General features: G+C 41.0%; 1 protein-coding gene and 1 long non-coding RNA gene across 4 annotated transcripts in view; one reads left to right on the top strand and one right to left on the bottom strand.

The window, feature by feature from the left end:
• Positions 1-906: 906 nt before the first annotated feature.
• On the bottom strand, positions 907-1,464 carry LOC140696640 (uncharacterized). Its single transcript, XR_012073147.1, has 2 exons — positions 1,130-1,464; positions 907-1,017 (listed from the first exon to the last, which is right to left on the bottom strand). It is a non-coding gene; the product is annotated as an uncharacterized lncRNA (long non-coding RNA).
• Positions 1,465-1,650: 186 nt separating this feature from the next.
• ADAM23 (ADAM metallopeptidase domain 23) overlaps positions 1,651-24,980 on the top strand; it is a 216,114-nt gene continuing 192,784 nt past the window's right edge. The window contains exons 1-3 of one of the 3 annotated variants that reach the window (XM_072961389.1): positions 1,691-1,726; positions 6,918-7,327; positions 7,800-7,860. In XM_072961389.1, the coding sequence (XP_072817490.1) occupies positions 7,319-7,327; positions 7,800-7,860 (70 nt within the window). In that variant the 5' untranslated portion in view covers positions 1,691-1,726; positions 6,918-7,318. Of the gene's footprint in view, positions 1,727-6,917; positions 7,328-7,799; positions 7,861-24,980 lie in introns of all 3 variants that reach the window. The other 2 variants (XM_072961393.1, XM_072961391.1) reach the window with 2 other exon arrangements.

Genomic DNA, 24,980 nt, shown 5'->3' with positions numbered 1-24,980 from the left:
TGGCTTGTTTGCTTATTTATTTGTACCACTTGGTTCATATTATAAACTGCAGCAATGAACTCATCCATAAAATTTTATAAATATTTTATAGTTGATATGAAATTGATGAGACAAAGTAATCTTTCAGCTTGACAAATGAAACTGTTCAGCTTCTACAGAGCTCTAGGTGGTCGAAAGATAAAAGCCACTTATAAGAGTAAAGAACAAGGGCAGAAATCAATTCGGACATCTCATGTTGGCAAAATCCATTTTCATGTTCCAAATTAATTATCATTACACCAGGATCTAAAAGGATGGCGTTTTCAATATGAACTCTGTTTCTACGACTTGTTGTTGAAAATGGATAACACTTATTGATAAGCAACTTCACAGAAAACAGAAGTTCTGTATCTTTTTAAACATGTGTTTCGATTCAGACCAGTATCATTTTAAGCATCAACAAGATCAAAAAGCTGTTACGTGGGTGGCAAGTTACACTTCATCATTTATTATTATGGTCTGAAGATACACAAAGGAGAATTTCAGTGTGTCTTCAAGTATTACGAAAGGACTTGCTTTATACTAGTAGTAGCCAGTTAGAAAAAAATAGAAATCTACAGATAATATTATTTAAGGAATCAAATGTGATATGCAGTGGCCTTGAGGGAGAAATTGGAAGGTTTGACTACATATCTGCTACGGTTTCTTTTAGATAAACTACTTAAAATCTCCTTGTCAGGGAACTTACTTGAAACAGTGACCCTCAAAATGGTGATATAGCTCATTCAGACAACACATTAAAAAAAAAAAATTGAGGGCCTACTATATTCCAGGCACAGTATACTTGATCTGATAGAAAATTATGAATATGTGTCTTTCACCCTCAGTGGGTCCGAGGCGTTGCACATCTCCTTCCTTCCCACTTCATTCATTTATTCAACAAATATTTATTGGTCATTGCTTGTATGCCAGGCTCTCTGCTAAGCACTAAGGATGTAACCATGAACAAGGCACGAGGGTCCATCTGGGACTCGCAGTCTAGTTGAGGAGACAAAAATTAGAGTTACGTAACTAATAATTACAGGTGTGATAAGTCTTACAAAGGAAAAAGAGAGAGAGGGCCATGAAAGTGTACAGCGGGAGATCTGACCTAATCTTGTGGGTTGGGAGTTCTACTCTGTCTCATGCACAATCAGGCAGCCAAAATCACCCGGATGATGACTAATCATGCAAACCCAAAGGACCAGGGGATATATGGAGCCGTGTTATGGTGCCCAATTGTCCAGGATTGCTTGGGTCTGAGAAGCTTCCTGGTACATGAGGATGTTAGTGCTAAAACTGGGGAAGTCCTGGGTGAGCCCGGGTGTACTGCAGGCGCTCAAGGTGCTCGAGGCCTGGCGGGTTCACGGATTCTGGCAGATACGGATGAACACAGGCGAAGCCGAAGGTCTCCGTCGTGCCTTTATTGCAGAGCGGAGTACGCAGGCTTCAACGGCTGCGGTGGGGCGGGGTGGGGGTGGGGTGGGGTGGGGAGTGGTCGGCAAGCCCCGCCCGCCTCCTATTGCAGGGCAAGCAAAGCGGGCACCCAGACAACGCCGCAAACTACGTGAGCTAACCATTGTGCTTTCGCAGCGCAAGTATTACGTAACAATACAGGGGTACTGCGCATGCGGGATAATATTGCTGCGTCACTAGGCACCAGTCGTCCGGCGACGGAGCCTGACTGACTCCATTTTCCCTACACCAGGTAAACTTTAATCACCTTAAACTACCCCAATCCCAGGTCATTTTCTATCCATTGAAAGGCCATAGGCTCTTTCGGAATTGCTGGACCTTAAAGATATGCCTGGTAGTGATACAGAGTTTCCCTTCCTTGCCATCTAAAGGGAGTTGAATGCAAAGGGATAGATTGGAAAATGTATGAACTTGGGCACAGCAGGTGAGTTCTGAGGGCAGGCCTCTGCCAGTGGGAAGCATTGTTCAGTGTGCTGCTGGAAATTTCCTGTGGTTCTAAGCCCAGTAAGACTTACTCAATTACAGGGGGAGGTGTGATTAAGTGACTTTACTATGGTTACAGAGCTAGCTGAGAGAATAGGTGATGCAAGTCTGGTTTCCATGGAAACAGACTCTGAGATGAAGGTTCTGTTGCCAATGATTTATTAGAGCTTGAGAGTGAGGAAAGCAGGATTGTGGAGAGAGAGAGAGATTGAACTGGGATGTAGCTGTATCACAGGCAAGCTTTAAGCCAGGAAACTCTAAAGATGGGTGGACCTTCAGATGTGTGGATTGAGGCAGGAGGTGTGGGTCCAAGAGTCATTGTATGTAGGCTGACCGCGGGAGGAGGCATGAACTTTTGACTCAGGGTACTTTCATTAGCTCAGCTGAGGCAGTGAGTACTTAGCTCTGAACACGGAACCTGTGTGGCACATAGGCTAGATACCAGCCAGGTCTTTGGGTTTCAGTTCAGATCTTTCCATGATACCATTTGTCACCACTTACCAAGAATTGCCTGTAGACATCTTTAAGCTGTTGATTTAGCATGTAGTTAAAAAAATTTCCTGGCTCCAGAAAGATGCTGATTGATAATGTAAAATCATAAAAGTTGTTAAGAATAAATGAAATCTGTAGATGCAAATGGGATATAATTACCGTGTCGTGCTTTCACTGAAAAGACACTAATTATTTCAGGTAGAAGCTGACTTTTAAAATATAAACTGTGATGTACCCATGAGCAAAGAATTAGACATTTTTATAGCACCAGCATTTGCCAAGACAGAATGTGAGATGACATTTCCCTGCTCACTTAGGGAGTGTTCAGTGGACATCTAAGAAATTTCAATGCAAAGTTAACAGAAGGAATTGAGGACATGTGCCTAGAAACCTAATTTTAAAAGATTCTTATCAGTTTTTTTTTTGAGTAATAAATGTCTGAAAGGTCGTTTTTGGACTTTATTCAATTTGGGGCTTTTCTTGAATGTCAACCTAGCATTATGTAAAAAAATAAACAAAAATCTATGTTTCTTTATACAAAATTAGTACATTTAGAGTTGAGTCAATTCTAAACAAAAGATAGATAATTGCTTTTTGGCTTATAAATCTGATATGATGAAATTGCAGAAGAGCAGCCTTTAAACACGGCTACACATGACTCACCAAGGGAACATAAAAAAAATGCTCAGAACATAAAAAAAATGCTCAGCACCGCCCCCGACATTATGAATTAGAATCTTGTTTGGGGCTCTAGACATAGCTTATATTTTGGCCAAGCTCTGAAAGTAATTCCTATGCAGTTAACCAGGCACTAGTCTAGTGCCCTGCTTTCCTTTGGGGAAGCGCTGGCAGAGAGTACAGCTTCAGTTGCGGGCCGTGTTTTGTCGTAGCTGACTTTTTAAGTTGTAAAATGTACATAACATAAAATGTACCACTTGAACCAATTTTAAGTGTACAGGTCAGGAGCATTAAGTAAATTCACATGATTGTGCAGGGACACCACCACCATCCATCCCCAGAAAGTTTTCATCTTCTCCAACTGAAACATTGTACCCATTAAACAGTAAGTCCCTATTTTCTCCTATCCCCAGACCCTGGCAACCACAATTCTATTTTCTGTCTCTGTGAATTTGACTATTCTGGGATCCTCATGCAGCTGGAGTCATACAGTATTTTATGTTATGTACATTTGTGACTGGCTTACTGCACTCGGCATGTCTTCAAGGTTCACTGTGTTGTAGCATGTGTCAAAATTTTCTTTCTTTTTGAGACTAAATAATATTCTGTTGAATGTGTATATCACATTGTAGATGGATATTTGGCTTGCTTTTGGCTGTTGTGAACAATACTGCTTGAAAATGGGCGTACAAATATCTACATCCCTGCTTTCAGGTCTTTTGGGTATATACCCAGAAGTGGAATTGCTGGATTGTATGGTAATTCTGTTTTTAATATTTTGAGGCATTGACGTAACATTTTCCATAGCAGTTGCGCTATTTTACATTTGTACTAGCAATGGGCAAGGGTTCCAACTTCTTCCTGTCTTCACTAACACTTGTTATTTTCTGTTTTTATGATAGTAGCCATCCTAATGGGTGTAGAGTGGTATCTCATTGTAGTTTTGCTTTACATTTCCCTATATGATTTCCACATGATTTGTGATATAGAGCATCTTTTCAAGTGCTTATTCGTCATTTATATATTTTCCTGGGAGAAATGTCTATTCAAGTCCTTTGACCATGTTTTTCTCCAGCTTTACTGAAGTATGATTGACATGTAAAAATGTATATTCGACATGACATGATGTTTTGAAACACATATATTGTGAAATGATTACCACAGCCAAGCTAATTAACTTCACTTAGTTATCATTTTTTTATACGTGTGGTGAGAACACTTGAGATTTACTCTCTTAGCAAATTTCAAGTACAGATCTCCTCGACTTACAATGGGGTTTTGTCCTGATTGTAAGTTGAGAGTATTGTAAATTGAAATTGCCTACAGAAACTACGGAACACCACAGTAAGCTGGCCTACCTTAAATGTGCTCAGAACACTTATATTAGCCTACAGTTAGGCAAAATCATGTAACACAAAGCCTATTTTATAATAAAGTGTTGACTAGCTCATGCATTTTATTGAATATTGCACTGAAAGTGAGAAATAGATGGTCATCTGGGTACAGAAGGGTTGGAAGTGTGTTGACTGTTTGCCCTTGTGATTGCGTGGCTCACCGGGAGCTCAGACTTGCTACCACTGCCCAGCACCACAGGAGAGTATCGTATTGCATATTGCTAGCCCAGGAAAAGATCAAAATTCAAAGTATAATTTCTACTAAATGTGTATCACTTTTCCACCATCATAAAGTTGAAAAATTTTAAGTTGAACCATTGTTAAGCTGGGGACTCTGTACAATACATTATTATTAACTATAGTCACCATGCTGTATGTTAGATTCCCCCAAACATAGTCATCTTATAATTGAGACTTTGTACCCTTTGACCAGCATCTTCCCAGTTCCCTCACCCGTCAGCCCCTGGTAACTACCATTCTACTCTCTATTACTATGAGTTTGACTTTTTAGAATTCCACGTGTAAGTAAGATCCTGCAGTATTTGTCTTTCTTTGTCTGACTTACTTCACTTAGCATAATGTCCTTCAGGTTTATCCACGTTGTAGCGAATGGCAGGATTCTTGCTTCTGCTCTTGAGTCTGCTGCTAACGCTCTGTACTGAATTCTTCATTTCAGTATTATATTCTTCAGCCCTAGGATTTCTGTTTGTTTGCTTGTTTTTGATGGTTTCTATTTCTTTGTCGAATCTTGTTTTGTTCAAGCATTTTTTTTCTTAATTTTGTTAATTGTCTGTCTCTTCTTGTAGTTTACTAAACTTTAAGAGGACTATTCCGAATGCTTTGTCAGATAGTACACAGATCTTCATTTCATTAGGATCAGTTATTAGAATTTTATTAGTTTCCTTTGGTAGTGTCATGTTTACCTGATTTTTCATGATCCTTGATTTCTTTGATTGGTATCAGAGCATTTGAGAAGGTGTTTCCCTCTTTGAGACCTTACAGGTTTTCTTTGACAGTCGTGCTCCTTCACCAGTGAGCGCGGCTTGACGTCCTTAGGCAAATGGGGCTTTCTATAGGGGTCTGTTTTGGGGAAAGGCCACTGTCTGAGCTCTGAGGTGTGGGGGATGCCACAGGCTGGAACCATTTGGATAGGACTGCTGGCTTGGTTCCCTGCCAATTGCAGCTGTAGGATGGGACCTGCAGTTGCCTGGATTCTCTGGCCATGCTTCTTTGCTGAGCAGGACTGGTATTGGACTCAGTAGTAGGCAGGACTATGAAATGGCTTCGCTGCCTGAGTTGGGCAACAGAAGGAGCCCCAAGGCTGGCACAACTCATTGTTTTGGGATCTGAATCTGACAGAACTGTGCACGGAGTTCCCTGGCCAGACAGGGCCACTGGCTTTGCTCTGCAGACAGGAAGAGCCATCAACTGGGCTCTCTGCTCATGTGCTGCTGTAAGTGGGGCTGCAGGGTGGGCTACATAGCCTTCTGGGTGCCCTGGTTAGGCTTCCTGGTCAGGCAGAGCTGAAGGTTGTTTTCAGCAGCAGGTGGGGCTACGAATTAACTTCCTTGCCTGGGCAGGGCCACAGAGCAAGCCTCAAAGCTGGCAAAGCTTGTTGTTTGCGGTCTTGAATCAGACAGAACTGCACACCAAGTTCTCTGGTTGCTGCCTTGCCTCTGCCGACGGGCAGAGGTGCTGGGTGGGATTTCTTCTTGGGGAAACTGAAGCTGCCAAGATCTGAGCACTCATCCCCCTTTTCCATAACAATCTGATCTCAGGTAGTCAAGCCCCCAGATCCCCACCCTCCATCCCTGTGAGGGGAGACTGAATAGGCCTTCCAGGAAGTGACTCTCAATGCTGGGGGAGCTGGGTATGTGCCTTGAGATCTCTTTTTGCCACTGGGGAATCCATAGGCTGGGGCGGGGGTGGGGGGCCCTGTCTGAGTGGCATTGTGCCAGCCTGGAGGAGAGGCAATGTGGTCAGTGTCGCTGCTCCTCTAGTGAGGACCCTTCTAGTGAGGACCTTCTTGGTTTCTGTGGTCCAGCAGGGGTACATCAGTCTCACCGCTGAGTCCTGGGATTTTCACAATGATGTCTTGTCTATGGGTAGTTGCTAGCTGGTCTTCTTGTGAGGGGGAAGGAACTCAGCAATGACCTACATCGCCATAGTGATGACTGCAGTTTTCATTTAATTCATTGTATTCTTCAGCTCCATGATTTTGGTTTGGTACTTTTTTTTTTTTTAATGATGTCTATCTTTAGAAAAAGATATCTGTTGAACTTCTGGTTTTGTTCATGTACTGTTTTCCTCATTTCACTGAGTTGTTTGCCTGTGTCCTCTTGTAGCTCAAAATAATTACTTTGATTTGTTTGACAGGCAATTTGGAGATCTTCATTTCTTCGGAGCTGGTTGCTGGAGACCATTAGACTCCTTTGGTGGTGCCATGTGTCCTTGAAACCTTGCAGTGCTGTCTCCACATTTGAAGAAGCAGTCCCCTCCTTTATTATTACTGAAGGAGAAAAACACCTTTGCCAGTCGTTCTGGCTGGGGATTCTGAGGCTCTCTCAGACCTTTTCTATGCATGTGCCCATCCCACATCTCTTGTTCCTGGTGGGGCTGCATTCCTAAAATTGTATGCCTTCTCTCGATACCACAAAGCCAGGCTGGGTGCCGAGAGCCTCTCGTGTATTTTCCCTAAGACAGTGCCCTGAATTGCTCAAGTTCCTGTGCCTTCTCGCAGTCCCGCAGATTTGGGCTGGCCTTCTGCACGTGCTCCCATGCCATCTGTAAGGGCTCGCTCTCGCCGTCCCCAGGGGTGTATGTGGGAGGCCAGCCATGGCAGGGTGTGTGGGTGAGGCACTCGGAGCATTGTGGTGCCCATGGGTCAGCTGAGGGGGTCTCTAGGCAAAGTGCCCCAAGCGGCTTATGGGCAGGCTTCTTGATGGAATCTACGAAGTGATTAGTCCAGTTCAGGTCCCTCTGATGAATTCTGAGCCCTGGTTGCTGGGCTCCTAGCTTCTCCAGACCTTTTAGTTGTGCTGTTCACCTCAGCATGCTGGGTGGAGCAAGTAAGAAGTGGGCCTCTTGGGTGGCATCCTGCATTTGCTCGGGAAGCCTGGTACTTACCAGCTCTCACTTTTGGGAAAACTGCAGCCTGAGGGGGTCTCTCTTGGCCCTGAGCTGTGCAGCCTTGGCAGAGAGATGATAGGCGTACAGTGGAACTATTCTTCTTACTCTCTTCAATGCATTTATTTTCAGGTTTTTTTCACTTCAGTGAGGTGCTGGAGCTTCTCTGCTGGACTCCCAGACTCCCACAGAGGTACTCTGGTCTGTGGGTGGTTGTCAAAAATCAATGATCTGTGGCGAGATGATGGTGTAAAGCTCTTATTCGATGTCACTTGATCCTTTGCCCACTTAAAAAGTCAGGTTTTTGTTGTTGTTGGGTTGTAGGAGTTCTTTTCTTATTCTAGATATCAACCCCGTATCAGATATGTGATTTGCAGATGTTTTTTCTCATTCTGAGTTCCCTTTTCACTCTTGGTCATGTTCTTTGGTGTACAAAAGGTTTTAATTTTGATGAAGTCCAACTTGAATGTTTTTTCTTTTGTTGCCTGTGCTTTTGATGTCATATCCAAGAAATCACTTCCAAATCCAATGTCATGAAGCTTTTCCTTCTAAATTTTCTTTTAAGAGTTCTGTAGTTTTAGCTCTTATGTTTAGTCAGCTCGTTGGTCCAATCTGAGCTAATTTTTGTGTATAGTCTAGTGCAGGAGCCCAACTTCGTTTCTCTGCAGGTGGAAGTCATTTTCCCAACACCATTTTGTTAAAAAGCCTGTCCTTTCCCCATTCAGTGGTCTGGGCACTCCTGTTGAAAATCCTTTGATCAGCTATGCAGAGGCCTTTTTTTCTGGATTCTGTTCTGTCTCTTTGGTCTATATCTCTGTCTTTATGCCAGTACAAAATGTTTTGATTATTGTGGTTTTGTAGTAAGTTTTGAAATCAGGAAGTGGGAGACTTCCAATTTTCTTTTCTTTCCAAGACTGTTATGGCTATTTAGGGATCTTTGAGGTCATACATATATATATAGCTGACTTCTAAACTTAAAAAATTATTTTTAATTGAAGTATATTATATACCAAAAAAGTAAATGAAATACAAATGAATTACTAAGAAACATCACAAAGTAAATAATCAGGTAATAATCACTTGGTTCGAGAAATAAAACATTGCCAGCACACCAGAAGCCCCCTTTTTGTCCCCTCCCGATTGCCATTTCTTTATTCCTACAAAGATAATGACTATCTTCTTTCCTGCTAATACTATAATTTTACCTGTTTTTGAACTTTATAAATATGTACTCTTTTTTACGTCTGACTTCATTTGCTTGACATTTGTGTGTGGGAGTCATCCACATTTTTACATGTAGTTGTAGTTCCTTCATTTTTATTGCTGCAAGACTTAATTATCCACAAGCAGTCTTACCTTTAATTTTCAAAAGGCCTGGGAACTTGTTTAACTTGTGTCTCTTAAAAAGCCACATATTTAACAATATGCATACTCTCTTGGCTTAGTCATTTGTAGATCAGCCAGAATCCATCAGCCTAGTCACAGAACTATCCCAGGCAACTGGGAAAACCCTAGTTATGCTCCCTAAAAGGATATCGAGGCAGGAAGGTAACGAGACTGTCTGGCAGTGGGTACCAGGCACAAGCACAAATCTTTGCATTTTCCTGAGACCTTCCAGAGAATGATATAGCTTAATGGAAGGGTTATAATAATGAGGATTTCAGGTCCTAAGTCAAGCAGTAAGTACAAAAATTTAGGGGCAATATCTATCAATATCTTTCAATATCTATCAAATATCTTTCAATATCTATCAAATCACGCTGCATAGGTGAGTTTTGACTTTATGAACGGTTGGTTCCAAATCTGAACAAGCAGTGTCTGACTGGGGCTTAGAATACTTCTCCCTTTATGAGGCGGGTGCTCATTGAATTGAGCCAATGTTGAAGAGCTCACTGTGTCAAAGTAAAGCCAGTGAGTCAGTGACAGGTGAGTAGAATTCTGCTTCACCTCCAGGATCTGCCTTTCTCCAAACTCATCTCTCCTCCCCTGTTCTTTCTGTCCACCCCCTTTCCCACTTGCTCTCATGTCTGCTGGAACTATTTTCAGAATTTATTGTTCAGGCCAACTCCTTTTGACATAACTGGCAGGTTGACTCATGTGAACAGTCAAATTAATCATGGGCTAGAAGTCTGTTATTATGGTGCCACATTAGAGCGATCACAACTCAAATTTTTTTTTTTGCACTAATTTTCCTCCCCTGTCCTCAGCTTAACATCTCATTTTCAGTTTAAATGAGAGGTCTCTGGAACTGTCTTTTCTGTCTTCCTCACTATTCTGGTTTAATTCAATATCTTTATTGCTGAGCTAATTGGCATTAGAATATTATTTCCTCTATTTTAGAAGAGCTAGAAAGTGGTTAGAACATGATTCAGAATTAAATAGGATATTTCTGCAGCAGGTACCCATTTTACAATAAACACCACTACTGTAATAATCTTTTGGGCGTATAAACTGTTCTGATCATGGTTGCATCACAGGTGTTAGAAGCTCCTAGGAGCTCAGTTGTGATGTAGTTGAGACAAACCTGTTCTAGGGGATAGTAATTTGGTCACATGTAAGAGTTTTTTAAATAGTGATTTAACCATTATCCTCTTCTGTGGGAATAAAACAAACTGAAAATATGATGGATCTATAATACGAGATTCTTGAAAGTGAGTTATGTGTATTTATCTTTGAATGCCTTGAATGTAAGTATTCACTAAACATATGACTGATTTAAGTGTTTCCCTTATTTATCTCCATTTATTAATCACCTGTGTATATTGTGTGATTTAGGAGATACTGACAGGTCCATTTGCCCCCCAGGCTTTGCCATGCCAGCTTGACATGGTAGCTGAAAATCCTCATCGTGATAACCATTCCATTAATTTGTCATTTGCTGAAAGTCCCTAAGAATATGCAGATACTGGTATTTTCTCTTTGTACCTTTTGCCATTTATCTCCCTCTTAAAATTGCTCACTATTCTTAGTACAGCTCTCACTTTGTCCATCCAAACCTTCCATATCTCCTTCCAAAGAACTCCTGTAGCACGTTGTATATTTAACCAGATGGTGCTTTTCTCTACCTCTGGTGTGATCTGCATCAGCCTGGAAGTAGGATTTAGTAATTCTTCACATTTCCCTAAAGAAAAAGCAAAACGGGCTTATTTTAAGTAGTCCTCCAAGATTCACCTTCCTTTGAGGTTTTTCTCATAGACCCACCTGATACTTTTGCTTGTATCTTGTTGATTAGAACTTAGTTATGTGGCCATACCTGTCTGCAAGGAAGGCTGGGAAGTGTGGTCTTTGTTTCAGGCAGCGATGTGCTTGGCTAAAGATTGGGGTCTCTGCCAAACAAAAAGGTGAGAATAGCTGTTTGAATGCTGTCCTTGCCCTGTGCCTCCATACTGTCTTCTGGGTATTCCCTCTCATATGGCCTGTCTGGGAAATGTACTGTTTAGGATGGCTTGATGAGCAGAAAACCACAGAACACATGTAAACCTTCAGATGCCACATAGAAACCAAAACCCAGCTGAAGTCCTGGTCTTTTAATATGCTCTGCTTCCTTCGAAAGTTTTCCTGTCCTGTTCCTTCTTGCCTGCCGTGTTGAAGCCCTTGTCATCACCTCATATACCCGCAAAGCTTGACTTCTCCCTGTTTCTCAGCCTTACACTGTGCTTCTTGCTCTTCAAAGACATGCTTTATTCTTCCACCACTGGCTGGTCCTCAGTTCTCTCTGTCTTAGACTTCCCACAGTCTGGATATTTCTATGCTCCTTGTTACTCTGATATCCATGTAGATGGCATTTTTGCACAATGTAACTTTATGTGGACAGAAAATATCCTCAGGGGTCCTCAGATGCTGCAGGAATTTCCAGCCAAATCTAGCAGACACTGCGTGAGGTGGCCGCCATGGTACAGAGGATGGTACTGCTCCAGATTCCCTTCAACTTCCTGATATAGTCATGGTGGTTTTAAGGCCAGTCTGGACCTTGCTTCTATGCTGGTTGTCTTGTGGCTAACTCTTCTCAGTGAAGCCTTCCCTCTAGTTTTTACCAACTCCCCACTGTTTGTACCCGGACTGCCAAAACCCCACCTAACCAGGCCTAGACAAGAAGCCAGACATGTTTCTAAAATGCAGATCTGGTCATGTCATTTCTCATTTAAAAACCATTCCCATCCAGTCTCCTGGTGAAGATGCAAGTTTGTACGTGTCTTTTGGAAAAGTCCTGGTATTTAGCAAGAATTTAAAAAATATTTCTGTCTTGTGACTCAGCAGTTCTGTTTCTCAGCATCCATCCTCAGCAAGTAGGCCTCAGCAAGGTGCTTTGTATACAAAGATGTTTAATGCAGCATTATTTAAGAAAATAAAAATTGGAAACAAGTTTAGTGTACACACACATCGGGGAATTTTTAAGTAGCCCATGGTGTGCCTAGTCAATGAAATTTTTTTTAGCAGCTAAAAATACTTAATTACATTGTTTTGCAGCATGGGAAAGTACTTATGCAATAATGTTTAGTAAACGTCTTAACATACAAAACTGTATCAAAATCCAAAAACAGAGAGAATAAGAATTGAAACCTTCTCTTTCCTCCTCCCATCTCCACACCCCCTCCGCCCCGCCCCAGATGAGGTAGGAAGGGATAATAAACCTCGTATTGCCTTCTACTACTGACAAAAGCTAGTCTTGGAAATGCCCTCCCTAACAAAATGATCTGATATAATAGAAAAGCAAGAAGTGTTTTCAATGCTTTGCTGTTTCTTTGTGGAGCCAGAGTGTAACCTTCAGAGATAAGTGGCTCTGACGCTTGGAAAAGGTACAGGAATTAGAAATCTGGAAAGCATTTTAAAGTGAGAATATAGGAAATGGTTGTGGGTGGTGAGAGTGACATTGTTTTGCATAATAAGATAAAACATTATCTTCAATATATGTGGGGGCCACATTAACTTGCATTTAGGAAACTGTTTCTCTAAATGCTTGGTATGAACTGGTACCGAACTCTGAGAATTTTCTGTCTGTGTGCACGGCACACATTTGATTCAGTGGCTACCTGCTGAATCTATCAGGAAGAGAGATGCATATCTTTACTTTATGATGGTAGAGGGACCCCTTTCCACCTTCCCCGGAATATTCTAGTCTGAGAAACTCAGACTTTGGGAGATGTTCTACTCAGGGTGTGTCCCATGGACTGCCTAAGAGAGGAAGGAGGCAGAAGGCAGGGATCGGGGTCTGCACACAGACTTGTTTGGTGCTGATGGCTTTTTCCTTGGACTGTCGGAGCAGTCACCTCTGGTACCTGGTTTGCAGTTTTCCTTTGCTCTGTAGGTCCCTTCCATTACCTCTAATCTTCCAGAAAGCCTGGTATTCTCGTCCAGCCTTGTATGGTACTGTTGAAGGGAGATTAAGGGGTGGGTCAGTAAAGACACTGTCTGGCTTTTCCCGTCTCACCCTTCCAGCGTGCTCAGCGGCAGAAATAGCACCATCGCTGGGGAAGGCCACTCGGCTGAGTTCCAGGCACTGAGGAGTGGGCCCTCGCCAGAGCAGAGCTGGGGGTGGGGGAGTACTACTCCACAGGGGCGGGGGGGCTGCCAAATGAGTGGCTTCAGAGTGCACTGAGCTGTTAGCTTCTTCTCCAAATAACTCACTGGAACCACTTGGGACCTTTTAAAGGCTATGGATACATGGGCCCCGCCTCATAGCAATAGAATCTGCATCTCTGGGGATGGAGTCTGGGCATCAGTATTTCTTAAGAGCACTACAGGTAATTCAGATATGCAGCCAGGTTGAAACTACTGCCTTAGAGATGGTGATCAGAAATGGGAGAGGCTGACCTTGGGTAAGGAATATATTATACAGATCTCAACAGCAATGTTGCAAAAAACAAGCATATTAAAAAGTCTGGAAGAAAATGCAGCCAATTTTCACAATGGTAATTATGTTCCACACAATCTGGAGACACTGAATTAGCCAATACTGAATCATTGCTACTAGGGGAAATATGGACTTATATGTATCACATAGATAATAATCCTAAATACTAAAAACAAGTCATTTTGGTAGGGAAAAAATGAGATTCAGAGGTGTTAAATGACTTGCCTGAGACCATCACAGTCACAGGAGCCAGAGCTGAGATTCAAACCCTGTCCAGCTGACCCCAGAGCTGGAGTTCTTTCACTACACTACACTGCCCCCTACCGGCTGAATCCTCTTGTCACCTCTGTATGAGAGCTGAAACAAGGCAGACTGGCTTTGTCTGGACCTCAGCTGGAAACCAGTGCAGGTCCCATGGGCTGCTCAAAATTTTCAGCACTGTGTGCAGGTCCACAAGTATTAATTTTGGAGTTACATAGAACTTTCAGGAAGTAGTTGTATCTGCAAATTCGGAATCCCCTAATAATGAACATTAATTGTAAATAATAATATTAACAGTCATTGTATTTGGATATAATTAAGTGACCTTTTCTTCCTCATTTCTCTTCTTTTTCCTAAAATTCATTTAATTTGTATGTATACATTTTAGAAGAAAAGATGTAAAAAACATACTAAAAATCTTTTCCATGGCATCCCTCTGTCTGTAGTGCTACTGCTTCTCAAAGTGTGGCCCTGACATATGTACATTAGAGTCATTTTAAATGGCAATTGAAAAGGTTTAATCCTGTCCCATTCCTTCCAAAACTACTAAAGTAGAATTCCTAAAGAACCCAGAAACCTGCATTTGACAAATTCCCCAGATGACTCTTAATGTGCACTAATGTGGAAAACATTTGCTACTGCAGTCTCCAAAGAGTGAGGATGGAATACTGGTGCTTCAGATGAAGAGGCGGAAAGAATTCACCTCTCACAAATTGTTGAGAGAACTACTGAAGGATATGCTTCACTCTAAGAAAAGAATTAAACCTGGAAGGACAGATTGGGGTGCAAGAGGCAATGGTGAGCAAAACAGTTGGAGAGCATCTGGTAAACCTGAACAATTGCCTACAGCAAATGAAACAAAACCAGTAAAAGGTGGGAAGATTAAAATGAGGCAAAATTAAAATAAAAGACAACTATAACATGGGAAAGGAGGATGGATAATTGGTGTTAAAGCATGCTGAAATCTTCGCAGGGTTTGGAAGAAGAAAGGAGATACTGACTCACCGTTATTTTGAAGGCCTGTAAGCATGACCTAAGGATAATTGATAAAAAAATAAAAATATAAAAAAGGAATGAAAAACGGTAATAACCAAAAAAAAAGGAAAAAGAAGAAACAAAGGGGCGAAGACGGGAGGAAAGAATGTTTTAAGAGAATGTGCGGGCAACGGAACAGAAACCCCACTGTCACTGTTGATTTTGCTCTACTTACATGCTAATGACTTAGCCTGTTATGGATTCGTGGATGCTGGCAGAAGACACAAGATTCCGTGGTAAGATACCAGTAAATGTGACGCACAGCCTGGCTAGTAGCATAAGCGTCAGTCAGCGTTTGTGTCAGTTCCCTTGTTTCCTAAGCCCCACGACAATGACTCCCTAAGCACAGATGGACGTTTGCACATGTGGTGGATTGTGTTACAGAAGAGAAACACGGAGCTTGGGAACCTGTTGTTTTATAGCGAGCAGTAAGCAAGGCTGCTCTTTGTCCTGGAGGAAGACATCGCCTCACCTCCAAAGCCTGTGCGCTATAGATGTAACTCTGAGAAATGGTCCTGGTAAAGATCAGTCGGAGCTTTGTGTTGTTTTTTTTTTTTTAAATTTTTAAAATTGGTGTGTAGTTGATGCACAATATTGTGTTAGTTTCAGGTGTACAGCAAAATGACTCAGTTATACATACGTATGTGTATTCTTTTTCAGATTATTTTCCGTTATGGGTTATTAGAAGATATATTGAATGTAGTTCCCTGTGCTGTACAGTAGGACCTTGTTGTTTAGAGCCTCTGTAAGACATGTAAAAACGTGAGAGACCCATAGAGGAGTATCTCCTAGCGCAAGAAGTGGGAATCTGTGAATAAATTGTTTTGCTGAGTCATATGGTGCATTAAGCTGGGGAGGGGAAAAAGGAATGGGAAAGAACTAGGGAGAAGTCAGGTAATCTATAGCTCCATTGCTAAGGGCCTAGTATGGCCATTTGGGCTGCTGTAATAAAAATACCACGGGCTGGGTGGCTGAAACAACAAACATTTATTTCTCACAGCTCTAGAAGCTGGGAAGTCCAAGATCAAGGTGTCAGCCGGGCTTTTATAACATCTTCATAAAGAACAGTGCATTCATAGAATAGTGACAAAAAAAGGAAAAGCACCTTAAGCTTTTAGGGGATAGCAATGGTAAAAATATAAAGGAAACGAAAAGAAAATAAGGGTGGTTTTTAGCCAGGTTTGTTATGTAGGTTTCTCTGGTGCCATCCCTGGGCTAGTAAGAGTCTAGAGTTGTCTCTGATGACTAGTATAGTAAATATAAACACAAAAGCCAAACTCGATGATTATCAAAGAATGCAAATTAAAAAGTAATAGTGATAGGCCATATTCACTAACAAATCAGCAGATTAAAAAATGCTTAGTTTTTATAATAGTTCAATGGTAAATATGTGCCAAACATGGCTAGTGAGAGTATCAGCTGGTATAGATTTTTCTAGAAAGTAATTTGGGAATATATATCAATTGTCTTGAAAAAATTTGTAATTTTTTCTTTCTATTTTTATTTTAACATTTTTTATTAAGTAAAAGTCATTTTACAATGTTGTGTCAAATTCCAGTTTAGAGCACAATTTTTCAGTTATACATGAACATACATATATTCATTGTCACATTTTTTTTCACTGTGAGCTACCATAAGATCTTGTATGTATTTCCCTGGGCTATACAGTATAATCTTGTTTATCTGTTCTACATTTTGAAATCCCAGTCTGTCCCTTCCCACCCCCCGCCCCCTTGGCAACCACAAGTTTGTATTCTATGTCTATGAGTCTGTTTCTGTTTTGTATTTATGTTTTTTTTTTTTTTTAGATTCCACATATGAGCGATCCCATACGGCATTTTTCTTTCTCTTTCTGGCTTACTTCACTTAGAATGGCATTCTCCAGGAACATCCATGTTGCTGCAAATGGCGTTATGTTGTCAGTTTTTAATGGCTGAAGAGTATTCCATTGTATAAATATACCATATCTGAGTGTTCAGCTAACACTCAGAGTCAGTGCCAAGCAACAGAAGCCTCCTAACCTAGTGGCGGGCACAGATCACTGATCCACACTCCAGCTTCAAGCCACAGACCTCACTGGAGTCTCTTTTCTTTAATTGAGGTATAGTTGTTTACAGTATATTAGTTTTAAGTATGTAACATAGTGATTCAAAATTTTATATTATGCTCCATTCATATTTATTATAAAATACTGGCTCTATTTCCTATGTTTTATAACACATCTTAGGGTAGCTTGTTTACTTTATGCATACTAGTTTGTACCTCTTAACCCCCTACTTCTGCCTTGTCTCTCCCCCTTGCCTCGCCCCACTGGTAATCACTAGTTTGTTTTCTATATCCGTGAGTCTGTGTATTTTTTGTTACGTTGACTAGTTTGTTTTATTTTTTAGAGTCCACATATAAGTGATAACAGACAGCATTTGCCTTTGTGTGTCTGACTTATTTCACTAAGTTTAATACCCTCCAGGTCCATCCGTGTTGCTATCTCTACTTCATTTAGTTCTACTTTGGGGTTTCGTCTTGTTCCTTTGTTTCGAACATGTTCCTCTTTCCCCTCATTTTGCCTAACTTGCTGTTTTTGTTTCTGTGTATCTGGTAGGTTGGTTATACTCCCTGACCTTGGTGAAGTGGTCTTTTGTGGGAGACATCCTATGAGTCCCAGCAGCACGCGCCTCTCTGCTCACCAGAGCTATATGCTCCAGGAGTGCCCCTCTGTGGGCCGTGTGGGTCCTTCTGTTGTGGTGGGGTACTGTGGTGATCTGGTAGGCCCAGCTGGTCCCCAGTCCCATTGACTACCAGGCTTTGCCTTGTGCAGAGGCTGCTGGCAGCTGGTTGGCAGGGCTGGGTCATAAGACGGCTGGCTGAGGAACCCTGAAGGTCCCTGGGGCTTGTGCTGGCCCATCGGTGGGCAGAGCTGGATCCTGGGGTCTCACTACAGGGCCCAGGGGTCCCAGAGCCATTGTCAGACTGCTAGTGTTTGGAACTGGTTCCTGAGACAGCTGGCAGTGGGGGTCCAGGATATCCCAGAGCTTGTGTTGGCCTGCTGGTGGGCAGAGCCAGGGCCCAGCCAGTCCCAGGACTTGTGCAGACCTGCTAGTGTTTCTGCAGACTGTGGGACTGTGGTTGTCCTGGGGCTGGTGTCTGCCCTCTGGTGGGTGTGGCTGGTCTGGAGGCTAGAGCAGGCTTGCTGGCGGCTGGAGCCAGGGATTCTGGGGCTGGTGTCTGCCCTCTGGTGGGTGAAGCTGAGTCCTTGGGTCTCTGGCTGCACTGCCCTGAGGTTCCTGGGTCTAGTGCTTGAGCCCACACTAGGTGTGTGAGGTCGGGTGCTGGGCCCTCTGGTGGACAGAGCTGGGTCTAGGATGTCTTAAGGCAGCCTGTCTGCTGGTGGGTAGGCCTGCATTGCTTGGCCTGAGGTACTGGTACCAACAGGCTTTTGCGCGGGAGCAGGGCTGGGTCCTGAGGCTAATAAGCTAGAGGGAGGATCCAAAACAGCACTTGCCAGCACCAGGGTCCACGTGGTAGAATGAGCTCCTGAAAATGGCTGCTGCCAGTGTCTACGTCCCTACGGCGAGCTGCAGTTGTCTCCTGCCTCTCCAGGGGACCCTCCAAGATCAACTCTGTAGGTCTGATCTAGGCTCCTTTTAAACAACAGCTTCTGCCCTGGGTTCTGGAGCATGTGAGATCTTGTGTGTGATCATTCAGAAAGGAGTCTCTGTTTCCCGTAGCTTTTTGGGTCTCCCAGAAGTAAGCACCACTGGCCTCCAAAGCCAGACATCCTGGGGGTTCATCTTCCTGGTGCAGGATCCCTGGGCTGGGGAAGCTCAGTGTGGGGCTCAGGCCCCTCACTCCTTGGGGAGAACCTCCACAATTGTAACTATTCTCCCATTTGTGAGTCACCCACCCGGGAGTATGGGTCTTGACTATCCTGCGACTTCACCCTGCCTACACATCTCATGTGGCAAATCAACTTCTCAACACAATTTGGCAGAGACATTGTGTATATAAGAAGGCTGAGGTAAAAGGGAGGGAACTGGAAAGAGTGGGAAGAATATTCATGACTTATCAGAGAACAGGGGTGTAGTTTGAACCCAGAGCGGATGCAGCACTTCTTTTCAGTTCTCGTATGGGCTTTTCTGGTTGTTGTCATGACAATTGTTAACTGTCATGGTGCTGGTGGGTGTGGCATTTGACATGCTAGTATATTACAGTGAGTGTGTAATGAGGCTCAAGGTCAACTGGAAGTCAAATTTTCTGCCATCTTGGGTGTAGTTGGTTTTAACCAGTTCTTGTTTTTCTCTTTGCAGCTTCCTCCTGAAACTTAGTTAAGAGTAGTTGGTCTCCATTTGAGGGAGGGGCAGGGGTATGATTCTGGGGCAACAGGCTTGGTGACATTCCTACTCCACTATCTTGGCTGATCTCTAAGTGCAGACACTTTAAATTGGTCTTAAGCCTGTTTATAACCTGTGAATGAAAAATTAATTGGTTGATCTAAGAAAGAAGTGGAAAATTTTATTTGAGACAAATTTGAGGATTATAACCCAAAAAGAGCATCTCAGAAAGTTTTGAGAACTGTTCCATGAGTTAGAAATCAAGACACAGTTACATAAGTGTTTTGAGCTAGAGGGCTGTACATCAAATGACATATTATTGATAATTTACATAATCTTGATCTGAGTGTCATCCTGGTGGATCTTATGATGCCTCACAATATCAAGAAGGAATGTCATCTTTTGAGGAGTTGTCTTGCTGGTGCTAGGAGAACGCTGCTCTTTATGCTTGAGCTGGTATTCTTGCTGATGCGAGAGGGCGGATGGATGCATAATGCAGACGCACAATGCACAGGGGAGAGGAGGCCAAATGGCAGAGAAGAATTTCTTATGTTTAAATTTTTCTTGCCTTGCCATAAAATATGAATTTTATTTCACAAACCTATGCCAGTTTTTCCTTTTTGGGGGGCATGTATCTCTAAGAGCTCTTTGTAAATGAAGAAAATTAGCTCTTTGTTACATACGCTATAAATATTTTCCTGAGTTGTCCCTTTTTAAAAAATTATAGTCGATGTACTGTATTATGTAAGTTTCAGATGTACAGCATAGTGATTCACAATTTTTAAAGGTTGTATTCAATTTATAGTTATTATAAATATTGTACCTCTTTATCCTCTACCTCTCTCTTGCTCTTCCCCCTGTCTCTCACCCTACTGAGTTGCTCTTTGTTGAATTGTTTGTGGCCTTGAAGAAATGTTTAACTTTTTCTTTTTTTAACTGAAGTATAGTCGATAACTTTCTTTTTTCTTTAAAAATGGAGTCAAATATGTCAGTAGCTACTCAGCAGGTACTTATACCTGGTGGTAACCTTGACTGAGTGACAGATTAGGAGCCAGGGTGGGGAAGGGAGGCCTTAGGGCTTGTGATGTGGGAGTTGGGGAGGGAAGACCAGCAAAAGGGAGGCAAGTTAGGAAACTCTTCGGATAGCCATGTGGTTGGGTCGCATAGGAAGTCTAAGTAAGGTCTCTGGAATCAGCCTTTGTGGGTTCAAATCCCAGGACTAATATTTACAGAGCGACTTTGATGTGGGGGCACAATCTTCCTATGCTTTAGTTTCTTCATGTAGAAATTATTAGTATTTTTTTCTGACGCTTGAAGGAGATAAAGCACACTGGCACAGTGCTTGGCAGACAGCGAGTGCTTCCTAGAAAAGAAATAAAGAGAACTTGGGCTAGGCTGTAGGGGAAATGGAAAGCAATAGACACGGAGGGGCTTGTAGACTGCAGTTGAGAGAGAGTGAGAGGAGTAAATGACCCTCTGTGTGTGATTAAAATCACGGCCATGTTATGAAAACAACAATTGAACGCTGTGGCTTGGAGGTCCAGCATAGAGAGCCGAGAAGCAGACAGCTTGTTCCAATTCCAGCCCTACCCCTCCCTGGCTTTGCGACACTGGCAAATCACTTAATGTCTCTCTGCCTTGGTTTCTTCAACTCAAAGTGTGGAAGAATAATTGTATCTGTCTTACAGACGAAGAAATGAAAAGTGAGCTAATGTAAAGCACCTAGAAAACTATCTGGCACAGAGCATGTACCTAGAAATGAGCTGTTGTTATTGCTGTGAGTCATGTTTGCACTCTGTCAGCTGCATGTTTACTATCACCTCATTTGAGTTTTCTGAGATAGTTGTTCCTTTCAGTATGCATCTACCTACTGCCAAGATGCTGTTCCTAGTTTCACCAGGTCCTAAATTTTGGGGCTGACCTAAGCCTGCCCTTCCATGATCTGGATCTTTTGTATTCTCCGCTAAGCTGATAATATTCTATGTTATTAATAGGCATTGATAACTTCATGTTATCCCTCTCGGATGACATTTGCATTTTAACAAGAATTTTCAAGGCCTTGACTCAAAGGAGTGAGTAATGTGGTTATTTTAGGGATCCTGGCAGAGAGAAACAGTCCTTGGGCTGGGAGAGCTTTCCTAAATTCTAAATTTATATCAAGTCAGCAGCTGCCTACTCTGCTCGCTCAGAATATGGTGTGGGGGCTGTATTGGTGATCAGGGAGGGATTTAAATCAATTAACCAATATTTTTGTCACTAGTGATATACAGGGAACATTATTAGGTAATTGGGAAAGAATATAAAGATGAACAATCTTTGTTTCAAGGCATTTCTAATCTAATTGAAGAGATCAAGATGCCGGGAAATGAAAAAGATTATTATTCTCATTGCCAAGGTCAGAACAGATCTGAGAATGCTGCCTGCTGGCTAATATACTGTGAGATCTTGATCCAACCAGGAGGAAGATTACCTAGAAGCTGCTCATAAGATATTTTAGTGCAGAGCCAAAGCAAGAGTAACTACTTAGAATGGGGCTGGCTCTGCAGGGGGAGATACTGCACTGAGTTATACATCAGATGGAGAGTCTGGATGAAGCATTAACAGGGACTAAGAGCCTGAACAGGATGGGAGGGCAGGGCAAATGATGATGGGGGATCCATGTAACATAGCAGGGACTTCTTTCACATGGCACGCCTTGTGAGGTGCGGTTGGCATCTTAAAGGAACAACACTGAGATGAACAAATAACATCTGTTCCCTCATTTGTAAAATAAGGAAGGTTGAGACACGTAGGTGCTAAAGAATCTCCCAGCTCTGGTGATCTGTAAGTCGATCACTCTAAGACCAGACAAAAGACAGTGTTCAAATGAGACATATAGACTTACGTTTCCAAATCATAGCCCATCAAAGTTTTTTTTATTCATTTGCTGTGAAATCTTTCAATTTTGTTACACTGTCACTTAAATATGTTAAGAAAATGTAGATTTCTCAGTTGTCCCAAAACTGAAGTGGTCTTCTTTACAAATTTTTGCAAGGCAGGAGAAAGAAGAAAGAGCAAATTTAGCCCATTTCAATGATTTAAACCTGAAGTTAAGCATATTGAGACAAAATGATAACATCCATTCTCCATTTTTTCCCATTGAGCACCAGATCAGCTTTGATGCTCACCATTTGAAATATCATACTTTTTTCAATTATCCTTCTCTATTTCTAATAGATTAATAGCAAATAGATTATATAATTCTAAGGCCAAAAAATAAATGTATTACTGAAAAGAAAAGCAAAATTAAAAATTTGTATGTGTATAAAAAAATGATTTAAATAGTCTTTTTGATCTTTGGTCTTTAGTGTTTACCCCTCTTCTTCCCCTTTGCTTCGCTCCAAGATGACATCTTGGTATCTTTGCTTGTGTAATCTTACGGTATTGAGTGGAGGGGGTCCTTGTGTTCATACAGCTGTGACCTCTGGCTCCTTAATGTATCAGTTGTGATATCAGGATTCTTATATCCTGTTCAGAAGGGATGTTTGGTATCAGTTTTTTAAATGTTTGGTAAAACTCACCAGTGAAACCATCTGGTCTTAGACTTTCAACGTCCAGGGTTTTTATTTGTCAGGAGGTTTTTGATTATTGATTCAATCTCCTTACCAGAGATACATCTATTCAGATTCTATTTAGATTTTCTTTCTTTTTTAAAATGGAAGTACTGGGGATTGAACCCAAGACCTCATGCATACTAAACATGCACTCTACCAGTGAGCTATACCACCCCCCAATTCAGGTTTTCTATTTCTTGATGATTTAGTCTCGGTAGGTTCTGTGTTTCTAAGGATTTGTTCATTTCATTTAGTTTATCCACTTAAAACCCTTTTTATTTCTGTAGAATTTGTAGTAATGTCCCCATATTCTTTTCTGATCTTAGTAATTTTTATTCTTTTTTTTTTTCAGTCTAGCTAAAATTTTGTCAGCTTTGTTGATTTTTGAAGAACTCTCTTTGGTTTCATTGATTTTCTCTATTATTTTTCTACTCTCTATTTTATCTATCTCTGATCTAATCTTTGTTATTTCATTCCTTATGCTAGCTTTTTTCTAGTTCCTTAAGGTGTAAAGTTAAGTTGTTGATTTGATACCTTTTAAAATGTAAGCATTGCCGTTGTGAATTTCTCCCTTAGCATTGTTTGACGGAGTCCTTTATGTTTTAGTGTATTTTATTTTCATTTTCACTTACCTCTAAGTATTTCTTAATGTCCCTTGTGGTACCCTGTTTGATCCATGAGCTTGTGTAAGATTGTGTTGTTTAATTTCCATGACTTTGTGAATTTTCCAGTTTTCCTTCTGTTGTTGATTTTTAACTTCATCCCATTGTGGTCTGAGAAGGTACTGTGTATGATATCTATCTTTTAAATCTATTGAGACTTATGTTACATCCTTCCCTGTCCTTGTAAACTTTGATTTAAATTCTGTTTTGTCTGATACTGGTAAAGCTACCCTGTTCTCTTTTGGTTACTATTTGCGTGTGAAACCTTTTTGCATTATTTCCACTTCAACCTGTTTGTGTCTTTGGATCTAAACTGAGTTTCTTATAGATAGCATATAGTTCAGTTACATTAAAAAAATTCATTCTGCTAGTTTGTCTTTTGATTGGAGTGTTAATCCATGTACATTTAAAGTAATTACTGGTAAGAAGAGAATTATTTCTGTCATTTTGTTATTTGTTTTCTGTATACCTTATAGATGTTTGTTCCTTCTTTCCTGAATCACTGTCTTCTCTTGTGTTCAGTTGATTTTTTAATTTTAATTTTTTATTTTTGGTGGGAGATAATTAGGTTTATTTATTTATTTTTAGAGGAGGTACTGGGGATTGAACCCAGGACCCCGTGCATGCTAAGCATGTGCTCTACTACTTGAAATATACCCTCCCTCAACTGATTTTTTATAGTGAAAGATTTAAATTTCTTCCTCATTTCCTTTTGTGTATATTCTATAGCTGTTTACTTTGTGGTTACCATGGGGATTACATTTAACATCCTAAAGTTTTAACACTCTAATTTGAATTTATAGCAGCTTAACTTCAATGACATACAAAAACTCTGTTCCTTTTCAGTCCCATCTCCATCCTTTTCAGTTGTTGTCACAAAATTATGTCTTTATACATTGTGTGTCTTAAAACATAAACTAATTTTTAAAAAAAAACGAAGCATAAATACAAAACAGAAATAGACTCATAGACATAGAATACAAACTTGTGGTTGCCAAGGGGGCGGGGGGTGGGAAAGGACAGACTGGGATTTCAAAACTGTAGAATAGATAAACAAGATTATACTGTATAGCACAGAGAAATATATACAAGATCTTATGGTAGCTCACAGAGAAAAAAATGTGACAATGAATATATATATGTTCATGTATAACTGAAAAATTGTGCTCTACACTGGAATTTGACACAACATTGTAAAATGATTATAAATCAATAAAAAATGTTAAAAAAAAGTTGCCGTAAAAAAACATAAACTAATTTTTAAAAATTTATTATCCTTTTAAATTATGAAAACAAGATGAGGAGTTACAAACCAAAGTTAGAGTAATACTGGCCTTTAAACTAATAATTGTTTTTAAAAAATGTATTAGTCTTTTAAATCATGTAGAAAAGAAAAAGTAGAGTTACAAACCACTGTTACAATAATATTAGCTTTTATATTTTATATATTTATATATATAATATTTATATATTATATCCTTTATTTCTGCATACAGCATTAAATGTCTGTGTATTGTCCTTTCATTTCAACCTGGAGGACTCTCTTTAGTATTTCTTGCGTAGCAAGTCTAGTGGTAATGAAC

This window comes from Vicugna pacos, chromosome 5 (genome assembly GCF_048564905.1).
Source record: "Vicugna pacos chromosome 5, VicPac4, whole genome shotgun sequence".
NCBI classification, from domain to species: domain Eukaryota; kingdom Metazoa; phylum Chordata; class Mammalia; order Artiodactyla; family Camelidae; genus Vicugna; species Vicugna pacos.
Note: the sequence above shows the minus strand (reverse complement) of the source record. Positions and strands in the feature narration are given on the sequence as shown.